The 25,048-nt window shown below is 39.8% G+C and overlaps 1 protein-coding gene across 1 annotated transcript; it reads left to right on the plus strand.

The window, feature by feature from the left end:
* Positions 1-14,341: 14,341 nt before the first annotated feature.
* Positions 14,342-23,228, plus strand: LOC109236760. Its single transcript, XM_019402977.1, has 4 exons — positions 14,342-14,679; positions 18,541-18,672; positions 18,781-18,983; positions 22,866-23,228. The coding sequence occupies exons 1-3, from the start codon at positions 14,383-14,385 to the stop codon at positions 18,964-18,966; spliced, it is 615 nt and encodes a 204-aa protein (XP_019258522.1). The 5' UTR covers positions 14,342-14,382; the 3' UTR covers positions 18,967-18,983; positions 22,866-23,228.
* Positions 23,229-25,048: the final 1,820 nt, after the last annotated feature.

A 25,048-nucleotide genomic window follows, 5' to 3' on the forward strand; every position in this document is an offset into this window, starting at 1 on the left:
GAGAGGGCCCTTATATTTACGGTTCTCTTGAAGAGGACGTCTCATGTTCATTACGACACAAGCATTTTAAGTTTTCGTTAACTCTCAAATGATAAAATAATTGACTTATCAATCGCACAAGAAATAAGATAAGAATAAAAGGACTTCCATTTATTCCTTCTATCTTCAAAAGTACACTAACATAAACATTCATCGGCTTAAGTAAATAAAGCTGCCAATACATGTGACTAACTTGTATAACTTATTTCTTCGGAGCTGATCATGTAGTCTCCGGTCCCGATAAGATATTGATCTCTGGCGCACTTGGTGCCGTAATATTTATTATTCTCCCCCCAGTGTTCGAATCCTAAGTATGAGGATTCAAACGCTGGAAGTCTTTCATTCATCGAAGGCTCTTCCCTTCGTTTTATACTTTAATTGCCACCTCATCGGTGGATACGACTTGTGAATGGTTAAATAATCTGTTTGAATTTTGGGAGGCGAGATTTATCGTCGAACCAAAGATTATTTAACCATCCACAAGGAGTTTGCCACACAAGCTCATAATTGTCGATCCCATCTGCAGGGAGGAACTCTTAGTGCCTTGATATCGAAGGTCTTACCTTCGTAGTATGCTTTGCATCACTGCCTCATTAAAAACCTTGCTAGAAAATCCAATTAGGACAAAAACCGGGCAAAGGAAAAAAGAGTGCAACACATACTTTCAGTACCAGTAAGGATCTTCAACTATAAATAATAATACATTTTGAGGTGAGTCACGTTCCAGTTGCTCGGCCAATTTGACTTCATCCTGATTTTCCAGTTCATATAGCCTCTACTGGCTATAGGTGAGACTCGGTAAGGTACTTCCCATGTTGATCCCAGCTTCTCGACGTTTGTTTCTCGAGGGTATTGAGTAAATTTCCTTAAAACCAGATCTCCAACTTTGAAATATCATAGGTTTGCCTTGCAATTGTAGTATTATTTCATTCTTTGATTTTTGTGCTACCATCCTCGCATATGCAAGATCCATGTGTTTTTCAAGCAAGTATAGCTTCATCAGCAACGATTCATTGCTTGCTTCTTCGTTTGCTCAAGAAAATCTCAAGGTCGGCTCCCCCACTTCCCCCCAGTATCAGAGCTTCTGAGCCGATTCCAGTGAAAAGGGTGTTGCATCCGTGCTCGACTTTGCTGTGGTCCGATATGCCCATTAAACACCTGGTAGCTCATTCGGCCATTTGCCCTTAGCATTTTCTAATTTCTTTTTAAGGTTTTGAATAATTACCTTGTTAGTTGACTATGCCTGTTTGTTAGCACTCGAGTGGTACGGTGAAGAAGTAATTCGCTTTATTTTTAACCCTTCCAAGAATTTTGTGACTTTTGAACCTACTAACTGCGGCCCATTTTCACAAGCAATCTCCTTTGGTATTCCAAATCGGCAGATTATCTGGTCCCACATGAAGTCAACCACCCGCGCTCTCCGATCTTTTGGTACGGACCTCCTTCAACCCATTTAGTAAAATAATCAGTTAAAACTAAAAGGAACCTTACCTTCCCGGGGCCCGGTGGTAAAGGACCAACTATGTCCATCACCCATTTCATGAATGGCCACGGGGACACCACCGAATGTAAAAGTTCTACTGGTTGATGCACTAACGGTGTATGACATTGACATTTGTCGCACTTTTGAACGAATATTTTTGCGTCTTGTTCCATCCGGGGCCAATAATAACCAGCCCTGACTAACTTGAGAACTGACGAGTCAACATCGGAGTGGTTTCCTCAAACTCCTTCGGACTTCTCTCATCACATAGTCCGCCTCCGAGGCACCTAGGCATCGAGCTAGTGGTCTTTAAAATGATCTCCTGTATAATTGTTCATCAATAAGACAGTAGCGAGCCGCTTTGGTCCGTCGTGCCTGGGATGCTTTTAGGTCTTCGGGTAATCTACCATGTCTAAGATATTCAATGAACTCGTTCCTCCAGTCCCAAATTTATTTGGTTGAATTTATCTCGCAGTAACCGTCCACATCCAACACCGAATGCAGCAATTCGACGATCGTAGTGGAATCAAACCCTTTCATCTCTGTGGATGACCCCAAATTAGCCAACGCGTCTGCTTCCACATTTTCCTCCCTCGAAATGTGGACGATTGGCCATTCTGTATTGGCAAGTAATGTTTAAACCTTGTTCAAGTACTGTTGCATGCGCTCCCCGTCGTGTCGAAAATCCCATACACTTGGTTTACCACCAGCTAGGAGTCGCATTTTATCTCGATGAACTCCTAACCTAGTCCCCGAGATAATTCATGTCCTACAACTAATGTCTCATACTCGGCTTCATTGTTAGTTAACGCTACAGTTCTAATGGCCTACGATCTCCCCCGAGGGCGTGATTATAACTACCCCGAGACCGGTTGGAGCCTCTATCCGTAAATAAGGTCCAAACTCCCGATGTCGTTCCCGACACCAGTACTGCTTCCTTAGAAGCCAAAGGTATTAACCCCGAACTGAAGCCAGCCGCGAAGCAGGCCAAAACTTGTGACTTGATTGCAGTACTAGGTTTGTACTCAATGTCGAACTCGCTTACTTCGACTGCTAATCACGCCCAACTATGCCTTGTAAAAAGGACTAAGCGGTCGCTGCAAATATAATCCGGTTTACAAGTCCGGAGTCGAATTCCACAGAGAACTAAGGCTTAGCTACAGCTGTTCACTATTACCAAGAAGACAAGCTTGAACAATTCCTAACTTATAGATATTAAGATTCTTGTGTTTAACTAATTAACTAACAAATTAAAAAAGTAAATTAAAAACTAGGGATACTAAGGGTTGGAGAAAACATTAAGGAGGTCTAGAGTTATAATTTTCCCTATTGTCGGAATCCTTTCCACTATGTTTTCTATAAATTTGCCTAAGTCTTCTCTATCGATCAAGAGCGCTCTGACTGTCATAACTCTCTCCCGAGTAATTACCATAATTTACTAGACATATTCCCCCGAATTATGCTAGCTGGCATTAAGTACGGCTCACTCGCATCGCACCCAAGGTTTTGTTATCCCTAATCCCACCTTTAAACCCTCCGTATTGATCCCTCATATACGTTAGGAGTGATGTTGTTCAACGACTACCTAAATATGCACTCTCTCCTGAGTAATACATACTAAATAGGCACAGTTAATTGAGATCTCTTCAACCAACCATAATATAAATGTAGTTGAACAAACAGAGAAAATACTACGGCAAATCTATATTAACGTAACAGGAAAATCATCCTCCAATAGGTTCCATCAAAACCTTAGATAACAACTTAGCTATTCATAATAGTATGCATAACTACAATACTACAATTCATAACCAATAATGAAAATAGGAAGAAGGAAGTGAAAACTCGTAGAAGAATTTTTCGCCTTGCTCCTAGTGTGTTCTTGCCTCCTTAGGTCGAATCTCCGGTCTCTACGACGGCTCCGTGCTCTACCTAGGTCTAAAGTGTATCCAAACTCGATCTCCCTTTTTGTATGTATCAAAACTGCCAAAAGTGATATTTTTAGGTCTATTTATATGTTTAGGACAAGACCTAAACGTGTAGGTCAAATCCTAGTCAAATCGGGAAACAATTAAAACCTTTAAAACTCAGACTGGGCCTGGCCTTAGGCCTGGCGTCGGCCTGGATAACGCTAGCCTAGGCCTGGCTTTAAGCTGGCCGCCTGGATAATGTCAGCCTTGGCCTGGCTTTAAGCTGGCCTCACCTAGAAAAAGTCGAGGCCAGCTTAAAGCCAGCCTAGGACTGGCTTTAAGCTGGCCTCGCCTAGATAAAGCCTGGTCGAGCTGGCTTTTGCCCGGCTTATCCTTTTCACCATTCTCGAGGCACTTTCGACGTTTAAGCATCCCTTTAGTCTACTTTCATTTCCGATGCACCTACACATAAAATAGCCTCCATTATGCTCACACAAAGTGTATTTTAACATTAAAGTATGTAAAATGCAAAGCATATAATGTGCAAAAGCCATGAATTATAGCCACACATCAACTGCCCCTTTAGATAAACAGACTGAACTTAGGCTTATGAAGGATATTCCTCAAGGGAAAGGTTGTTACAACGGCTATTGGGTGACACTGAAAATAAAGCCTAAGCTTTTGGAAGGCAACTACGAGAGCTAAGATCAGCTTTTCGATGTGCGGATATTGAGTCTCCGCTCTTGATAATATTTTACTAACATAATAAATAGGAAATTATGTACCTTCTTCTTCTCGGACCAAAACGATACTTACCGCTACTTCTGATACCACCAAATAAATTAGCAAAAGTTCATCTTCCCTCGGTATTGACAATTACGGAGGACTGAATAGGTACCTTTTTAGGTCCTTTAGTGCATGCTGGCATTCTGGAGTCCACACGGAGTCGTTCTTCTTTTTCAAGAGTGAGAAGAATAGGTGGCATTTTTCGAGGACCTCGAGATGAATCTACTAAGATCTGCCAACCTACCGGTCAGCCTCTGTACTTCCTTCACACTTATTAACTGGTCCGGGATGTACTCGATGACTTTGATTTTGTCAGGGTTTACCTAGATCCCTCTTTGCAAGACCAGAAACCCCAAGAATTTACCAGAGCCAACCCTGAAGTCAAACTTCTCCGGGTTGAGTTTCTTGTTATACTCCTGCAAGATGTCAAAAGTTTCTTGGAGATGTATCAGATGATCTCATGCATTCAAATATTTAAATAACATGCCATCAATGTACACTTCCATCGTTTTACCTATCTGATTCTCAAACATCTTATTAACGAGCCTCTGATAAGTGGCTCCGACAATTTTAAGCCTAAAACGCATCACATTATAACAATATGTGCCGAAGTTCGTGATGAAAGAAGTTTCTTCTTGATCTTCCGGGTTCATCCTAATCTGATTATACCTAGAATAAGCATAAAAAAACTCACCAACTCGTGCCTAGCTGTAGTATCGATCATTTGATCAATGTTTGGCACTGAGAAAGGGGCATGCCTTATTCAAATCCTTATAGTCTACACACATCCTTAATTTGTTATTCTTTTTAGGCACTACTTTTAAGTTAGCTAGCCAATCGGATATTTACCTCTCAAATTTAACTGATATTGAGTAATCGGGTTACCTCTTCTTTAATAAACATATTTCTAATGCTATTGGACGTTTCTTTTGCCTTACAGGTGGGAAGTTTGGATACAGACTTAGTTTGTGGTCCGCTATCTCCAATGGGATACCTGTCATATCCGAGTGCGACCATGCAAAGCAGTCAACATTAGCTTTAAGAAAATTTATAAATTCTAACATGAGTTTGGGATTTAACCCCATTCCCAAATGAAATTTTCTTTCCAAAAATTCCTCGAACAGGGCCACTTGCTCGAGCTCTTCTGCGGTTGACTTGGTTGCATCCGTTTCTTCTAGTACTTGAAAAGACCTCGGAAGCTGATAGGATTCCGATGACTCCTCGCCTTTATCATCTTCAATCGGAAAGGGAGAAGGCACTAATTCTTGTAATTGTTATTTGCCGGTTTCTTTTCTCTTTCTACTGGAAACAGTCACCGCGTTCATCTCCCTTGCCGTCGGTTGATCTCCTCTTATCTGTTTGATCCCATCAGGTGTCGGAAACTTCAATAACTATTGATACGTCGAGGGCACAATCTTCATCTCGTGTATCCACGACCTTCCGAGGATTACATTGTAACCCATGTCGCCATCTACCATTTCAAACATGAAGGTCTTTGTTACACCTTCGACGTGAGTGGGTAGCAGAATCTCTCCTGGGGTTGTCACACTTGTCAGATTGAAGCCAGCTAAAAGCTTTGTCGTTGGAATGATATTCCCAACTAATTTCACTTGCTCCAGAACTCTCCATTGTATGATGTTGGCCGAACTTCCTGGATCAACCAAAACACGCTTAATTTTAAATCTAAAGCATTGAAAGAGATTACCAAAGAATCATTGTGTGTCAGAAGAAGTTTGTCAGCGTCCTCCTCCGTGAAGGTGATGTCATCTTCCAAGATTTCCCGGACCCTCGTGCCATGGCCCATGAGTAACTGATATCTTCATTTTCTTTGCTTCCGAAAATGTTAGCCCATTGATTTCATTCCCGCCGAAGATCATGTTGATCTTTATTCGGGGTGATCTTGCTGCCGGTTTCGATGCCTCGCATCTTCCCGGCTCCGACCATAGTTATTTTTGTCGCGGTTACTTAAAAACTCCCTAAGATGGCCATTCTTTAGCAACGTCTCCACCTCCTCACAAAGATGTCTGCAGTCCCCAATTCTATGGTCGTGAGTCCCATGGAATTCACATCACAGATTATGATCCCTTTGTCTAGGATCCGATTGGAATGGCTTTGGAAACAGTTCCTCTTTGATGTTTCTCATTGATAACACCAGTTCTACCAGGTTGATATTGAAGTTGTATTCGGATAACTTGGGATCTGCGGGATCCCAGGATCCCGTGCCTCTTTCTCGTGCAACGATCTGCTACTTCGATCGCGATCCATCCTTTTGTCGGAGGTAAACCTATCCAATGACCGGAACACTTTACTACTATGTCCATCAGTTCTCTTGTACAGTAGAAAACGGTTCCTAGAAGACCTCTGATCTGTATCAAAGTCATTCTTAAACTTATCCTAATTTTTATCCTGACCCCGTCCTTTGGATGACACTGAAGAGCCAAGTTGATCATCGTATATCCTTATCTTTAACTCATAGCGGTTATGGACATCTGCCCTGTGGTTGTTTGAAACTCGAGCAAGCCCTCCTTCAGTTTTCGGGAGGCATTGAAACTCAGTGGATTTAGACCCTTCGTGAATGCCTCTGATGCCCATTCATCTGGAACCGCTGGTAACATCATCCTTTCTTTTTAGAACCAAATCACGAATTCTCGCAGCAGCTCGGATTCATCCTATGAAATTCTGAATATATCCGCCTTTCTTGCTTGGACCTTTCTTACTCCAGCATGAGCTTTGATGAACGAATTTGCAAACATTTCAAAAGAATCGATTGAATGCTCGGGTAAGAGGGAAACCATGTCAGGGACCCCTTCGTGAGGGTTTCACCAAACTTCTTTAATAGAACCTACTCGATCTCATGTTGAGCCAAGTCGTTTCCTTTCACTGCTGTGGTGTAAGTCGTGATGTGCTCCTACGGATCCTAAATCCCATCATACTTTGGTATGTCCGACATATTGAATCTCTTTGGGATTAATTCTGGTGCCACACTTGATTTAAACGGCAATTGCATGTACTTTTTTGAATCTGGACCCCTCAACACTGACGGCGCGCTCGGAATCTGTGCCATCCGAGCATGAAACTCATTCACATTCTGATCTATTCGTTCATTCATCTCTACCATAAATCTCATGAGCTCGATTTTGAAAGGATCATTCAAGTTATTGTTCCTAGTCCCACTATGGTACCTCCGGCTCTGTCGAAACTGACCTCATCCCTTGGAGTATTGTTATCGATCCTTTGTGCCGTCTGATTTGCGGGAGCGTTGGGATGAACCAGGGCCCTTCCATTAGCGTTGGAAGCGCCTGATAACACCTGCTTTAATTCCATCATCACGCGATCATGCCTCGAGAGGTGGTCCATGATTGTTCTTTGCTTCTCTCTTAGGAGTTTAACCATTTCTGCAACGTGTTTGTCCTCCGCATCATCAGGAGTTGGGCCCCGCACATGTAGAGGATATTGTCCTTCGCGAACTGGGGTTGTTTCATCCCATTCGTTGCGGGTTTTGCTGATGAACTCAACATACTGGGACACCTCTTCCCGTTCATCGTGTGCTCCAACGTTGTGAGAGTTGTTGATTATCATTGGCTGCCATATCTGACTTTTACTTAATGAAAAAATCGATACTTATTAGTAATAAACGAATGGATCAAAGCAATTTCGCAATGGTCTATGCTTCACGGTAGGCGCCAAACTGTTTACCCATAAAATGGTACAGTTGAATTAATTGCGTGGTTTATAGACAAGGGAATTAATTTGATCCAAAAATAATAAAGAAATAGAGACAAAAATATGATTAACGACTGAAACTAAAGGAAATAACAAGCCTGACTCTAAACTAGGTCTCTCCGAGAGCAAAAGTAAAAGCAATGATAAAACTATTTAGATTGAGCGTAAAATAGTAGACTATAGCTTTTTTATGCAAAATGTATCCTCCCTTACAATGATTGCTAATCTTGTTATTTATAGCCTCTACTTAGGGGAACAAGATCCTAAAATCAAACTCCTCTTGAATGAGAATAAAACCGTCATTGATGGGTGTATATCGGCTGGCTTTGAATGCAGATATTCTCTATAATGGCTGCTCAATAAAACCTGATGTTTTGAATCTCTACCATCGGCTATGTTCACTGCGAGATCTATCTCGTACCGATTTTACACCCTTCGTATCCGATGCCAATTATTTGCTGATTCATTTTTTATCTGTCTTCGATTTCACGTGTCATCTCGCCATTTGACCACTTGTTGTCAACCAATTTCACCACATACACCTATAGGCGGAAAACAAGTTCAACCCCAATTTACCTTTTTTTTTTTTGGTTGGTTTTATTAAGAAAGAAAAAAAGAACAAGTGCAACCTTTTAACAACCTTTTTTGAAGCAATGTTTAGTTCACTTCTGGCCCTCATTAATTTGTTATTGCGGTGTGGTGTCTAATTTTATGAAGTATTACCTCTTTTTGATTTTTCTTTCCAATACCTTTTTGGACAGTGACTCTTCTATTATAATACTAGTATATTTGTCCGCGCTTCGCGTGGTCTTAAAATCATTTATGAGAAATTTTTACGGCTAAATATGCAAAAACAACTCACATAAATTAGTGTATGTGAACATGAATAAGAAAACAAAAGAATAAAAAAAAAATAACGAAAAAGAACAAATAATAATTTTAATATTTTGGAGGATGAAAACTTAGATTGTTCCCTCTTTTCTTCTCCTTACAAGGCATTTAATATTTTGGATTTTAGTATTTTTTTTGGTTCCTTTAAATTCTCTCTCTCTTTGGTTACATCGATTCCACTTTCAACCATATAAATAACTCCTTTATTTCTCCTCCTTATTATCTGTCAAATTTCAAAAATTGTATTCTTTCTCTTGTCAGCTATTCTTACCATTTTTAAATATTCACCACCCTTATATGTATTAACTCCTTTAGTTCTTCTTCTTTTTTTCTTTTTTCAGTTACTTCTATTATCTATCCTCCCATGGTCCCATTTAATTAATCAGACAATTTTATTTATTTTTCGTTTATGTATTCAAAAGAGGGGACTGCAATGCCATGTTGTCTCTCTTGAGGCCAAAATTATATAAATACATAAGATGTATAAGATTGTTTATACAACCAAAATATAGCTAACTGATTTAGATCATCATATTTTCAACGTAGGGAAAATACGAATCAAAATATTCTTTTATGAATCTATTATCTCTTAATGTGACGACCCGGCCGGTTGTTTTAAAAATTTATGTCCCGATCCCCTATTAACTATTTTTCCCGTGTGTTTTCTGCTATTGTGAGTTGTCGAGAGGAATTATTTGGAGCTTCGGAGAGTTTTGGGATACTTAGTCCCTAAATGAGAGCTTAAGTTTTAGAAATATGACCGTAGTCGGAACAGTGTGAAGACGGCCTCCGAATGGAACTCTGATGGTTCCGTTAGCTCCGTTGGGTGATTTCGTGTTTAGGAGCGTGTTTGGATTGTGTTTTGGAGGTCCGTAGCTAATTTAGGCTTGAAATGCCGAAAGTTGAATTTTTGAAGTTTCCGGTTCGATAGTGAGATTTTGATCCGAGGGTCGGAATGGAATTCCGGAAGTTGGAGTAGCTCCGTAGTGTTGTATGTGACGTGTGCGCAAAACTTCAGGTCATTCGGACGAGGTTTGATAGACTTTTTGATCGAAAGCGTATTTTCAGAGTTTTTGAAGTTCTTAGGCTTGAATCCGATGCTATTTGGTTGATTCGATGTTGTTTGAGGTATTGTGGAGATTTGTATAAGTTTAGACAGTGGTATGTGACTTGTCTGTGCTCTTTGTTGGGGTCCCGGGGGCCTCGGGATGATTTCGGGTGGTTAACGGGAAGTTGGAAAGTTGGAGTTTGCAGCTGAAGTCTTTGTTCTGCTGTCATAACCGGCGGCTTGGGGACCGCAAGTGTGAGACCGCAGAAGCGGTCAAGCAACTGCAGAAGCGGTTTGAGGCTGGAAGGCAATTGACCGCAGATGCGGTCAGAGCACCGTAGAAGCGGCACCGTATCTGCGGTAAAGGAGTTGCAGGTGCGGAAGTCCCCCTTTAGTGAATTGTCGCAGATGCGACTTTTGTTCAGCAAAAGCGGGACCGCAGAAGCGGATTCGCTGGGCAGAACATATAAATAGTTGCCTTCACGAATTTGAGTTATTTTCACCTCTTTTCAAACGGGAAGAAGCTTTGGGGAACATTTTCAAGGGAGATTTTCAGAGGAATTCATTGGGATAAGGTCTTTGGTCCTTAAACTCGTTATTGAGGTGAGTTTTATCATTGTAAGCATGAAAATTTAAGGAAAATCAGTGGTAATTTGGGGGTTAAGGCTTGATTAATTAGAGACCTTTGAGTGATGATTTGAGGGACCATTTGATGTCCGATTTTGGTACTTTTGGCATGCATGAACTCGTGAGAGTATGAGAATTCTGAAAATATAGATTTTACCCGATTCCGAGATGTGGGCCCGAGGGGCATTTTGGTCATTTTACTTAATTTCACGTATTAGCTTAGAATTATTTGTAGAATCAGTTACTTGAAGTGTTATTTACATTATGCAATTGAATTGAATAGATTCGGGCCATTTGGAGTCGAGTACTCGTGGCAAGAGCGTGGTTTCAGGTTGATTTTGAGCTGTTTCGAGGTAAGCGGCTTGCCTAACCTTGTGTGGGGGACATTCCTCTTAGGATTGGTATTGTGATAATTGAAATGCCTTGTACGTGAGGTCACGAGTGCGTACTTGTGCTAATTGTTGAAAATACTGTTCTCACAAAAATAGCTTAAATTGTGTTTTCCTTGCCGGCTTATACTACTTGGAATTTAAGCCTGCTGCTAGCTTAGAGAAGCATGTCTAATTGACTTAATTGCTTTATTTGCTTTAACTTTCTTATTGGTATTATGTGAAGCATGCTAGGTTAGAATTGCCTGTGTTACTTTGGTATGAAGTTGAGTTTTATTGAGTATTCCTTGTGCTATTGTTGTGTGTTTTACTTTGGGACTACGGAACGGCATCCCGGAAGATCCCCTGTACGTATTATGATTTGAGCTGAAGTGCGGGATACCGAGAGATCCCCATCACGTATATTGAGGATATCAAGAGATCCCTAGCATATATTGAGGATACCAAGAGATCCCTAGCATGTATTGAGGATACCAAGAGATCCTCGGGATACCAAGAGATCCCTGGCATATATTGAGGATACCAAGAGATCCTCGAGATACTGAGAGATCCTTGGATGTTTATCTTTGTGAAAAGTGGTATTTCTTGCGATTGCTTTTGTCTCTGTTTCAGTTATTGTTATCCTTATTATCCTATATTAACTCTTACTGTTATCTTTCAGCTGTACTATTTTACCTTATACTGTTATACCTCATATTTTATTTAATCTCAGTAGGGCCCCGACCTTCCTCGTCACTACCCGACCGAGGTTAGGCTTGGCACTTACTGAGTACCGCTGTGGTGTACTCATGCCCTTTCTGCGCATGTTTTTCATGTGTAGATCCAGGTACCTCCACTCAGACTTATCACTCGTGAGACGAGGCGCTTGTAGAGACTCCAAGGTATATCTGCCGCGTCCACAGACCGAAGAGTCCCTTTCTACTCTCCCTTTTTGTATTAGCCCTTCTGTACTTTCGTTTCTTTGTTAGATATTCTAGAGTTAGATGATTGTAGACATTCAAAGGCTTGTGATCATGAGATTCCGGGTTTTGGGGAAATGTTATTAGTTTCGAGAGTTGATATTGTCTATGCCGAGCGGCACTTTTAAACACTGTTTTATTTCACTATTTCAATTTTAATTATTTCTTCCGCAAATTGATTTATTTTCCGCATTGTTAGACTTACCTAGTCGTAGAGACTAGGTGCCGTCACGATGGTTCACGGAGGGCGACCGGGGTCGTGACACTTAATGATACTTTCTTTACTGAAGAACTGTGAGGAAATTTTTCAGTTTAATTATGGAACAACCTATTTAAATTAGCATATTTGAACTAAAGACAAATGATAAAAACTGATGAAAATAATGATGTAAAATTACTGGTGGTGGCTAATATTTGTTTTTAAAGGTAAAAGGAAATGGAATAGCGTTAATCCCTCACTTTATTATAGAAACAATTATTCAGTCGTTATACTTTCATCTTGACTCATTTTAATTCTAGGGTATCTTAAATTTGGAAATAATAAAAGGAAAGGGAACAAACATATTAAAAAAAATAAACGTTACATTAAAGTTCATATATAGAAAAAAAATGTTACCTAAGGTAACTTACCTTATAATTTTTTAAGCGGACACGATAGCGTTGATTCATTCAAAATTAGATGATTTGCAAAATACAAATTATGGATGACAATTACATGGATATTAAACCATTGAAAAGGGAAAATTCTTAATTTACTCATAATTTAAAAAATAAATGGAAAAGAAAAATGAATTAAACGAAAAGGAAAAATAATAATTAATGTGTATCCTACGATGACGACAAAAAGAAACATCGCATTTCTTTTTCCAACTCTTCCCATCCTTTTTCTTTTCTTTATGCTCTTCGTTAATTTCTCTGCAAATTCATCCCCTCTCTCACTCTCTCCTCTCAAATTTAACCAACCCTTAATTCTTAATTTTCTCCTTATGATCACATTCATTGTGCTCTGTGGAACCAACTCTACTTCATTCTTCTTTCTCTTCCACTGTCTTCAGAAGGCATTGTCTTCATATTCTCGCTCGCATAGTCGAAAACCTTCATTTGTCTCGACTCTTATACGCACACGTATAATTATTCTTAAAGATCTAATTTTGGAGATGGAAGTAAACATGACTGATTTTGGAGCGAATAAGATTATAAATCAAGATTTGAATCTTGCAAGTATGTTGAAATATGTGCTTATATAAGTCCAGAAAAGTTTCTTGACATTTATGTTTAGAGATTATGAATATGAAAGGCATGTGAGTTATTGAGATATTAAAAATGTAGGTTATGAAGATGAAGAGGTGTGCGTTATGAAGATAGAATTTTTAATGTAAAATAAATTAAAAAAAATGATGGAAAACCTCCAAAAAAGGAGAAAAAAGATAAATATGTTTCTTGGCTTTTGAGAGGTGCCACCTCAGTTTCCTATTGCCCACTTTTATATTTATATATAGATATAGATATAGATTATTATTATTATTATTATATAATCGATTGGAGTCTCACTCTATATATCGACTATCGAGATGAAAAACCCGATTTTATTTTGGGCTTTGACTCTAGTCTTGCTCAGAAATGGGGCATTTGCATCTATACCGGCTTTTTGGGTCACGGTTTAACTTATGCCCGCTTTGCAAAAAAAATTGCAAGCGTACCCGTTTTTTCGCGTAACTTCAGCATAGGGGCTGAAGTAGCAAAGACAATCACGCAAAACTTCAGCATTCTAGTAGACGGGCCTGAAGTAGCAAGTGTGCTGAAGTTTTTGTTTGTAATTGCTGAACTTAAGCATAGTAGCTGAAGTTTTGTTCTCTATTTGCTGAAGTTTTTATTTGTAATTGCTGAACTTAAGCATAGTAGCTAAAGTTTTGTTCTCTATTTGCTGAAGTTTTTGTTTGTAATTGCACTAAATAAGCTGAAGTTTTTTTGTCCTGAATTCATTAGTTTTGTCATTAAGCTTTTTCAAAAATTTCAGCAGAAGATGCTGAAGTTATTTAGTTCATTTATAAAAACTTCAGCATTAAATAAGCTGAAATTTTTTTTTATCCTGGATAAGCTATTTTAAAAACTTCAGCAGAAGCTGTTGAAGTTATTTAGTTCATTTGTAAAAACTTCAGCATTAAAAACTGAAGTTTTTTTTGTCTTGGATTCATTAGTTTTGTCATAAAGCTTTTTCAAAAACTTAAAGTTTTCTAACATACTAGATAAATACTCAGATTGTCTACTAACTTACGTAATTATTTATAATTTATTTTTAAATAATATGATAAATATATTTATGGCAATTATTCATGAACCGAAGTTTCATAGCAGCACCAACAGCTGCAGAAGAAAGAAGAAGAAGAAAATGAAGGAGGAGGAGAAAGGGGGTAAAATTGTTTAAAAAGTGGGTACAAATTAAAATTTTTTTAAAAAATAAGTATAGGTTAAATGTGGGACCAAATATCTCATAAATCTGTCTTCTCCCGAAAAGCCCAATTTGTCGATGAGTTCACCGATCGACTGCTTCGAGCGGTTACCCGACTCGCTTGTGCTCCGGATCTTCGACACTATCGGCGATGCCAAAGCTTTGGGTATTTGCTGTGTGGTTTGTACAAGATTCCGTTCCCTAGTTCCTGAGGCTGGTTTCTTCGTTTGGCAGAGGGAACTGCCCCGGAAATACCTGGATCATGAGGATCTCTGGAACGATGACGATTTTTTGCCCGACCCCTTCTTCAAGGAGTATCGTGATGAATTTCGCAAAATTTATTCTAGATACTTCCGTCAGATTATCCAAAGCCATGTTTGTCTTCTTCTTCTTCCTAGTTTTTCAATTTTCTCGTTTTTTATAGTACAACATTATGAAGTTGGACAATCTGTAATCAAGCTAAAGTTCATCATTATAATAATCTGTTTCGAGAATTCTAAGCCAAAGGAATTACAAAGTTGCTTTTTGATTCTGCCTAGTTCTAACATTATGAATTGGCTTTTTGACCTAGTGGTGTATTTTTGCCAAGTTTGTCGTTAAAAAATCGATCATGTGATCCATGTGAGGTTGTCTAATCTTAATATCCAAGTAAAATAGAACTGTTAGATAAAATACATCAATTCTTAACAATGAGATAGTATAAGATACAACAACGACGACGACGACGACGACCCAGTAAAGACCTACTAAGTGGGGTCTGGGGAGGGTAGAGTGTACGCAGACCTCACCCCTACCCCGATAGGGCAGAGAGACTGTTTCCGATATACCCTCGGCTCAGGAAGATGGAAATAAAACAAGAAAACAAGAAAAGACAATTCATCAGTAATGTCAACATAACCATAGAAATAATGACAGCATCCTAAAAACCATAAAATAGATAACATGCAATAACAATAACCCGCAACTAAGGTCCAGAGCTATGGAAAACAGTAAGGTTAGTGTGAACTCGACATTAACCACAAGCCGTCAATGACCAACCTACTCAAACTCGCTTCACCCCCGGAATGGAGAAGGAGAAGCTCGACTAGCACTCTATCCTACAACCCTAATGCTCGACCTCCAGACCTTCCTATCAAGGGTCATGTCCTCGGAAATCTGCAATCGTGCCATGTCCTGCCTGATCACCTCTCCCCAATACTTCTTAGGCCGTTCTCTACCTCTTCTCGTACCCACTAAAGCCAGCAGCTCACACTCCTCACCGGAGCATCTAGGCTTCTCCTCCGCACGTGCCCGAACCATCTGAGCCTCGCTTCCCGCATCTTGTCCTCCACAGAGGCCACACCTGCCTTCTCCCGAATATCTTCATTCCTGATCTTATCTATCCTAGTGTGCCCGCACATCCACCTCAACATCCTCATCTCAGCTACCTTCATTTTCTGGATATGAGAGTTCTTAACTGGCCAGCACTCTGCCCACAACATGGCCGGTCTAACCACCGCCCTATAAAACTTACCTTTGAGTATCAGTGGCACTTTCTTGTTACATAAGACTCCAGATGCTAGCCTTCATTTCGTCCACCCCACTCCTATGCGGTGAGTGACGTCCTCGTCAATCTCTCCATCCCCTTGAATAACCGACCCAAGGTACTTGAAACTACCTCTCTTGGGGATGACCTGTGATCCAAGCTTTACATCAATGCCTACTTCCCTCGACTCGGCGCTGAACTTGCACTCCAGGTACTCTGTCTTAGTCCTACTCAATTTGAAACCCTTAGACTCGAGAGCCTGTCTCCAAACCTCCAACCTCCAACCTCTCATTAACACCGTCCCGCGTCTCATCAATCAGGACTATGTCGTCAGCGAATAACATACACCATGGCACTTCCCCTTGAATACGGTGTGTTAGTGCATCCATTACTAAGGAAAATAAGAACGGGCTAAGCGCTGATCCTTGGTGTAACCCCATAACCACCGGGAAATGCTCCGAGTCGCCTCCCACAGTCCTTACCCTAGTCTTAGCTCCATCATACATGTCCTTGATCGCTCTAACATAAGCTACCGGCACACCTTTTACCTCCAAACATCTCCATAGCACCTCCCTAGGGACCTTGTCATACGCTTTCTCCAAGTCAATAAACACCATGTGCAGATCTTTCTTCCTATCCCTGTACTGTTCCACCAACCTCCTAATAAGGTGGATAGCTTCCGTGGTCAAGCGACCCGGCATGAACCCGAACTGGTTGTCAGATATAGACACTATCTTCCTCACCCTCGCCTCCACCACCCTCTCCCAAACTTTCATGGTATGACTTAGTAACTTGATACCCCTATAGTTGTTACAACACTGAATGTCACCTTTGTTCTTGTACAACGGAACCACTGTACTCCACCTCCACTCATCCGGCATCCTCTTCGTCCTGAAAATAACATTAAACAGCCCAGTCAGCCACTCTAAGCCTGCTCTACCCACATACTTCCAGAACTCAACCGGAATTTCATCTGGCCCGGTCGCTCTGCCCCGACTCATCTTACGCATAGCCCCCACGACCTCCTCCAACTTAATACGCCTACAATACCCAAAGTCTCGGAGACTCTCCGAATGTCCCAGATCCCCTAGCACTATATCACGGTCCCCTTCCTCATTTAGAAGACCCTGAAAGTACATCTGCCATCTCTGTTTAATCTGGGACTCCCCCATCAAGACTCTACCATCCTCGTCTTTGATGCACCTCACTTGATCCAGATCCCGACCCTTCCTCTCTCTCGCTTTAGCCAATCGAAACAACTTCTTATCCCTGCCTTTTTCCCCCAATTCCTCATACAGTCAGCCAAACGCTGTATTCTTAGCTTCCGTGACCGCTAGCTTAGCCTCCTTTCTTGCTACCTTGTACCTCTCTCTATTCGCTCTCCTCTCCTCCTCGCATGTGCTCCCTACCAACTTCATATACGCATCCTTCTTCACCTCCACTTTGCCTTGGACTATGTCATTCCACCACCAGTCGCCTTGGTGCCTGCCAGAGTGAGCCTTCGAAATCCCTATCACCTCTTTCGCCGCCTCCCTAACTCAGTTCGCCGTCGTAGCCCACATAGCGCTGGTGTCCTCACTACTCCTCCATCTAATGAGATAGTATAAGATAAAAATCTGAAATTTCAGTTCTTGTATGTCTTCTCTTGCTCCTATTTTTTTGGTTCTTACTCTCTCTCTTTTATCCTTTCCCGGATATGCTATTATTTGTAACGTCTGAAACTTTCATGAAGGTAGTTCGGGGAAAAATCCCATCCTTAAGAAATCCAACCACTGGTTACCATTTGCTCAAAGCAACTTCCTTTCTTCCCTCTTCACTAGCATTCCGGACGAGCCAAGCTGAGCTGCTCTCAAGCTTCACCCAATCTCGCGCTCCTCAAAGTTATTGTCTTGGTTACATAGTTCTTAGATCTTTAAGTGGTTCTTATTCCTTGATTGACCCGCATTTTAGCTTCATGTTGTTGAACACTTGAACTAAATTTATTCATTTGTTACCATTTGGTTGCACTATGGCCTAATTGATGAATTTTAGCTTCGTTTTAATTTCACTATCATCTCCTTTGACACCCAAGGGTATATGACCTAGCGGTCAATGAAACGGGATGAGAATCTTGGTGGCTAGGGTTGACATCCCAGCAAAGGCAAATGTGATAGGTGATTTCTTTCTATCTCTCTAATAGCCTGTCTGGCCAAGCTTTTTTTGGCCAAAAATGCTTTTCTTTCAAAGTTAAGGTGTTTGGCCAAGCTTTTAGAAGAAAAAAAGTGTTTTTGAGTAGAAGTAGAAGCTGTTTTAGAGAAGCTGAAAAAAGTAGCTTTACCCAAAAGTACTTTTTTAACAGTACGTTTGAGAAAATACACTTAGAAGCACTTTTTAAAAGCTTGGCTATTGTTGCTCAAAAGTGCTTTTCAAATTGATTAGCAAAACATAAAATGCTTCTCATCAAAAGTACTTTCTTGGAAAGGACTTCTAAGAAAAGCACTTTCACAATAAGTTGATTTTAGTAGGAGGTAGGTGGTAGAACAGCCGAGGTGAATGCATACTAGTGCAGACACCGCTGTTATTAAAAAATAATCTCCCCAGGCTTTCGCTTGCTCAATCCTTAGGACATAGCTATCCCTACATAACTAAAATATGGAAAGATCTATGTAATTCAGAGCCTCGTTTTGTCATCAATTTGATGGCAATTTATGACAGTTTGGCTTGTTTGACAGGGTTTTGACATTGACGTCTATCCCGGTAATGCCAAGGCAGCTTTTTATGTACCATATCTGGATTTTGAGAGGGAGGTTGACATGCTGATGGAATTGGCTACTTATGCTATCGAGGAATTTAACAAAACCAGTGTATGCCTCTATGCATCTTTGCTTTGTGTGGATAGTCTACCTCACCCCTAATATCGTTCATCATTATGATGTGATGGTTTTTATAAATGATAGTGATTGTCTTTGCAGGTTTACAAGTACAAGGTTATAAAGATTGAAACAGTGAACTTTATGTTGAGTAGATATCGTGAATTTTTCATGACCGTAAAAGTTGAAAATCTCACTCTTCGTACACCTTGGGCAACTTTCCGAATCCGTGCTCGTAAAGGATTTCATGGAGAAAAGATTGTCAGTTTTTGCAGGCCAAAAGTATAGTTAATGCCTTAGACGAGGTATACAATCTCCTTTATAATTTATTTATTTTGTTGTGAAATGGGTCAATTAAATGATATTTGGTTTTGTGGTTTCTATGGTGTTTGTCTTTTGGTAGCTCGATCTATGTGGTTAAGGCCTTTTTCCTAAGATAACCCAGGACAAATACTGATCAAATGATAGATTCTGGGAGAAGCCTAGAAAAGTACATGATACTAGTGCTAAAACGACTTTATCTTGTTACTTGAGATACCCTGACAGAAAATTCTTATTTTGATACTTAAATATAGCAAGAAGATGCTTTTGTTGAACCACTTGTCTGGAGAAAGACAAACATGAGTAACTACAACCAGAAATATTTCCGATTCTTTTTCCCTTTTTTACTCTTGGTTTTATGAAATTCCTAGAGTATAAGGCATTAATGTAAATTGTTCGCTCATCTGGGTAGATGACAAATGAAAAACGTAGTGATGCCTTGCTTGCTTGTACATTAATATTAAGTTGAGTTTGCGGCTAAGATTCTGTGATAAATAATAATAGGAAAAATGTCCAAATTTATCCTTGAATTTTGCTAAACTAGTAATCCACTCCCTTCTTTAAAAGTTTGCTTCAAATATAACTCGCCGTTACCAAACTTATCATATATGCCTTTTCATTTCTAGCGAAACTCCAGCTGGCTATTTATGCCAACCATTTTAAATTGCCACGCAAGCAAGACACGTGGATAAAAGAAAAGGAAAAAGTTCAAATTTTTTAAATGCCCCTCATGTTTAGGCTTAATACTCAAATAGACACCCGTTGGCTTCCCAACTTTGAGGGTTCTCGACCAAGAACCTGAACCTGTACAAATCTACTGTTTTAGATGCCTCTGAACATTGACGAACTAATGTGACAATTAAATAGCTGAGTTGGAAAAGTGTGTGGTATACACGACTTAAAGGCGCGTGCCACTGAAAAATATAGTTAAAAATGTAAAAGTCCCTCATTTTTTATCTCTTTCTTCTCCGTTCTCTCACTTTATTATTAAGTGATGGAGCTTAGATCTGGGTGCTTGCAACTTTTGTCAAACGTCTTTATACATTTCATGATATCCTCAGACGCATAGGACGGCAAATCCATGTGCCGATTCGTCTTCCAAAGGAAAATAAAGATATAAAATAAGGAGATGATGGAGCTCCAGTGTCCCTTCTGAAAGTCATCATTGCTGGTGGCACAGGACAATCTATGAAAATATGTCTGCACTATGTTAAGAAGTGGGAGTTTGGGCGTCTATGTGGCGGTTATTGCTATTATTTCTTGGTGGTTGAATGCAGCATATGAGGGTGTTGGGGTCATTTTTGACTCGCCCTCAATCTCTTTTCGATGAAAATTGCGGCGACAATTACAAGTTGCAAAGTTTCGCTGTTGCTAGAAAGCTGAGGAAAACAGAAGAAGGGAGGGAGAATTCTTTGAAGAGATTTTTTGTGGTGTTTGTTTGGTGGGTATGGGAAAGCTGTGAGTGGTTATGGCGTAATTGAGTGTTGAGAATTTTTGGTATGAGGTTTTGAGAGTGTTTTTGAGGGGAGAAGTGGTGGAGGTTGTATTTTTGGGTGTATGTTTGAACCTAACAACGGAGGAACAAAATGGAGAAAAGAGGACAAAGAAGTTCTTTTATGGATGATGATAACGATATCATGGCAGGAGTTTATCTGACGTAGTTCTCGTTTGTTATCCTTGTTAGAGCAAGTGAGGAACAGACAAGGTTGGGAGTGTTTAAAATATATGTTTTTGCTGAAGGTGTCTATTTGAGAGGTATGAAGTTAAGGGTCGGCATTAAAAATACATGTGCAACTACAGGCGTCAAATTGGGTATTAAGCCTCATTTTGTTAATCAGTCAGCTGAAATGGAGCAAATTTGAATAAGTTGGTAAGGTCCCATTTTTGTGAATAAAATAGGGCAAATACAAAATTGGCTAGTCGGCCGAAACTAATTGCATTCCCTAGCCAAAAAAGTGTATAAAATATGTATATTATATATATACAAAAAATATATATTTTGTTAGCTATTATTTTTTGGAGTGGCTAAAAATATATATTTCTCAATAAAATATCATCCAAAATGAATCCATTTTCTACCTTCAACCACTGCTGCCGTCCTTCACCTTTTCGTCACCACCACAACTACGACAGCCTTTCTCTTACTACTCTCCACATTTTTTCAGCTCTTCTCCACCGCGTATCTTCCTCGATTCCACCACTTCATGCCCTTCAATCCCAGTCATCTCATTTTCTGGAAAAACACAAACAAGTCCATCTTCAACCTCATTTAAACACAGCCCAGACTGAGAGTTTACAATCTTATTACAGAGACGAGTTGTCTCCTTTTTTCTTGTTTCATGTCTTGGACTGTTTGACATTGCTTGGAGAAATCTAAGCCAAACTCATATTTCATAAACATGAGGAGGTGGACAGAAAGCGTAAGACCCCTCAATAGGTAGTATCCATTGCTGAACAAGTTCTTTTTAAATTGGCTTGAAATCCGAGAGTTGCATGCTTTATTTGGAGTGCTGCCCATGAAGCTTGTCTAACACGATTATTTACAGAAGAGGGGTCTCATCATGTGCAGTAGATGGTTACTGTGTGAAGGAGCTAGTGAGTCACCGCTCGAGGGTACCTCCGCTCCCCATCTGAGCAAAATGGAGCAAATTCGGTTGAGGCCCGGGAGATGAGGGAAAGGAAAGAGAAGAAAAGGGAAGGTTCTGCTGAGACTCAAGTCCCCTTGCCGGAGCTCCCCGAACCTGAAGTGGAAGTCGAGGGGCTGCTCAGTGAGAAGAAGCGTCAAATGATTTGGACAGTTGTCGCGCTGGCGGAGCAGGGAGCCTACAGGGAAGGTTGGGGCGATGAGGAGCTAGTGGAGAAGCATTGGGAACCCCAATTTTTTTCTTCGGAGCCGTTTCTTTTTCCGTCCCCCCGCCCCGGCATAGCGCTTCGCTTCCGGTTCTTCGGAAGAATCAACTTACGTCTCCCTTCTTCATTGATTTGGGGGAAAAGGAACCGTCTACCAGTTGGGAAGCTAGACATCCGGTGAATTATCCACTGCTTCACTGCACCTTTAGTAGACTAATTTAGGAAATGTTCCTTGCTGTTTTTGGAGTTCACTGGGCCATGTCAGGATGCATTAAACTTGCTCTAAGTAGCTGGGATGGACAATCTCTATCCACTGGCAGCGTATATTACTGTAATACAATTCCTATTTATATTTTTTGTAATATTTGGCTAGAGGGGAAAATTTTAATAATGTCTTTTTCAAAAAGAAAAAGAGCCTTAGATTCGTTGAGAAAGCTGGAAGAAGGAAAGAGTTGGAGTCACAAATCCACTACCAAAATCATTTAAGGAAGCTGCGGCAAAAAAAGTATGGCCAGAAGACGTCATTAAACTGTCAGAAGAGGAAGGGCTAGGGGTTATTTGTGTTATAGCTGATAAAGCTCGATGAATAGGAAAGAGCATTTAGCAAAGTTCCTACCCCTTCTCACCCAGCAGTAGGTTCTATATGTACTTACCAACATTTTCTGAAGATATACGTCAACTCCTACTCCACTGTCATAGCAAGAGAGATATGGAGAATATTCTTCTGCCTCTTTGGGGTTCACTGGGAATGCCCTATCAAGTCAAGGAAGCTGCAGGAGCTAGGGTCAGTGGAAGGACACAAAATCCATTTGGGATGATACCATCTTGCTTTTTTTGGTTTGTTCTATTCAGTCCTTTGAAAGTCTTTTTTGGGACTCATCCTGGTTTCCCCACGGCGAAGCAAGGCACGCTGTTGTCCAGTAAAACAGCGGTTCTATTCCCGCTAAAGATCTCGATGCACTTGTACTTGGTAGATAATTATACCTCTGAATTTTGATTTGTTTCTCTGTTTGCAGGAAGTTGGAAAGGTAGCACTGGAGGCAAGAGGCACTTGAAGAGTATATTCAACTGAAATTGAAGTGGTTGACTTTGATTTGACCTCTTTTTAGTTGGATAATGGAATTAACTTTAGGAATGAACAAGCCATCTTGGATTGTTAAAGAATTATCTTCCTTTACTTTGTTAAGTTATTTTTGTAATTCATCAAGATAGTCAATTTAATATAGCTAACTTTTCTATATGCATAGGCCAATTCTCATCTTTTCTAGTTAAGAGTTGATTTCAAATAACTAAATAGTGACTGTAAGATATATTATCAGAAATATGGTGTCTGTAAGATAAGAGTTCAATTTCATGGTTAATACAATCTATTGAGTCAATATTTTGCATAGTAGCGTATCTGCAGGAGTTTTGTATTAGCTGCTTTATAATGAGAAATAGCAGTTTTGGTTCATTTCCGTTTTTAGTTGTATGAGCATATCAGATCGTCAACTGAGTACGATTTCAGTCAGTGAAATGACTGAAGCCAGCGAACCCTTTTATAAGGGCAATTGTGATTCTCTCCCCTCCTCCCCATCAATGGACTTGCTTCCCAGTTGGCTGCTAGATTGTTGCAGTTCAGTGTATTCCGTTTTCGTTTATGTGACATAATTTTACCCGACACAGAGTTCAAGAAAGAAATGAAGACTTAAACTTATGGTCTTAAATATTAGAAGAATTAACCCAAATAGTCGCCCACTCTGCTTAAAATAAAAATAGCCGGTGGAGGTGTAATATATGCATAACTTCTGTATTATATGTGTATAATGAATGTATAAACTATGTATATGGCTAGAAAAAATAAACAGTGAATATGGACAGCTATTTGTGTAAAGATCCCTAAATATTATAGCTTTTGTGTGGCAATAAGACTTTTGAAACTTCTAGTATTGAACATGTTCTAACATTTGATAACATTTTTTTCAGAAGTTTAAAAATAAATTATTTTTAAATATAAAAATGTAATTCCTTTTTGAGTAGATTATTAAAAAACAATATCACGTAAACTACAGAGGCAGTATATGCAGATCTAAGAACGTTTAAATCATGATTCGTTTAACGTGTCAAATTTCAACAGCTAGCACCAATTATTGGGTGGAGTACACAAGTAAATTCTAATAGCTAGCACCAATTGTTGGCCGAAGTACATGAATAACCCTCAAAGTGGATGGTCTTGAATTTTGTTCCGGCTTGTCTCATGGGCAGAATTTCAAATTTAACAAGTATTGTCCCTCGCTTGCTCCATGGACAATACTTTAAAGACCGCCCGAGAAAAGTATCATATTTCTGCAATTTTTGTCAATTGTTTCAAGGACTAATTACAGATTGATGGATATAATATATGATGTTGAGTCTATAATTGAATTGTCATGCAGTCGCAAGTTTATCATGCCAAATTGCTTTTGCCTTAATGTTCATAACGTTAGATGCGTCTTGGGTTTTTGTGTCTAATAATTAGCTTGAAAATCAGAAAACCTCAACCTGAAAGCAACGTCAGAATTTCATGGTGATTTAATCGTATTGAGAACTGTAATTTGCTCATTTATTCAGCCTAGTTAGACCATGCGTCTGCATCGAAATACTGTTGATGTGAGCTTCTTGTTTTAGGTTTACTCATCTTATTGTGACTTTTCTTTTGCAAGAAGAAACAATTGCTTCTGTCGGAAAATTTTATTTTGTGTCTCATAAAACTTACACTAATTGTATGAGGCATCTTTTTTGTCTCACAATTTTGTGGACCCAGAAGTGTAAGATCGGGGTCCACAAATTTGTGAGACAAAAAGGAGCCTCACACAACTAATGTCTGTTGTGTGAGGCACACAATAAAACTTCTCGCTTCTGTCTATTTGTAATTGTCTTAATGTCGGTAAGAAGAGGACTGCCTTTTTCGTGTTATGCTTCGCTAGGTCGAGGTAAGTAAGGTATATGAAGGAAAAACCTATTTGACAATGAAAGTGAAGCCAACTTTGGTTGGTTAATCCGATCATTTCATCGATGATCGGCAAGTATGATGGTCCTAATGATGATCCTGCATGTATTTCGTGTGTATCTCACCGGCAGATTTAAAAAACATCGCGAATTGACTTGGGTTACATATGTGGTTCTGGCTGTATTAACCGGTACAAGATCGAAAAGAATGCATTGGATGGATGCCCGGGCA

Source organism: Nicotiana attenuata, unplaced genomic scaffold, assembly GCF_001879085.1.
Source record: "Nicotiana attenuata strain UT unplaced genomic scaffold, NIATTr2, whole genome shotgun sequence".
Classification (NCBI taxonomy): Eukaryota; Viridiplantae; Streptophyta; class Magnoliopsida; order Solanales; family Solanaceae; genus Nicotiana; species Nicotiana attenuata.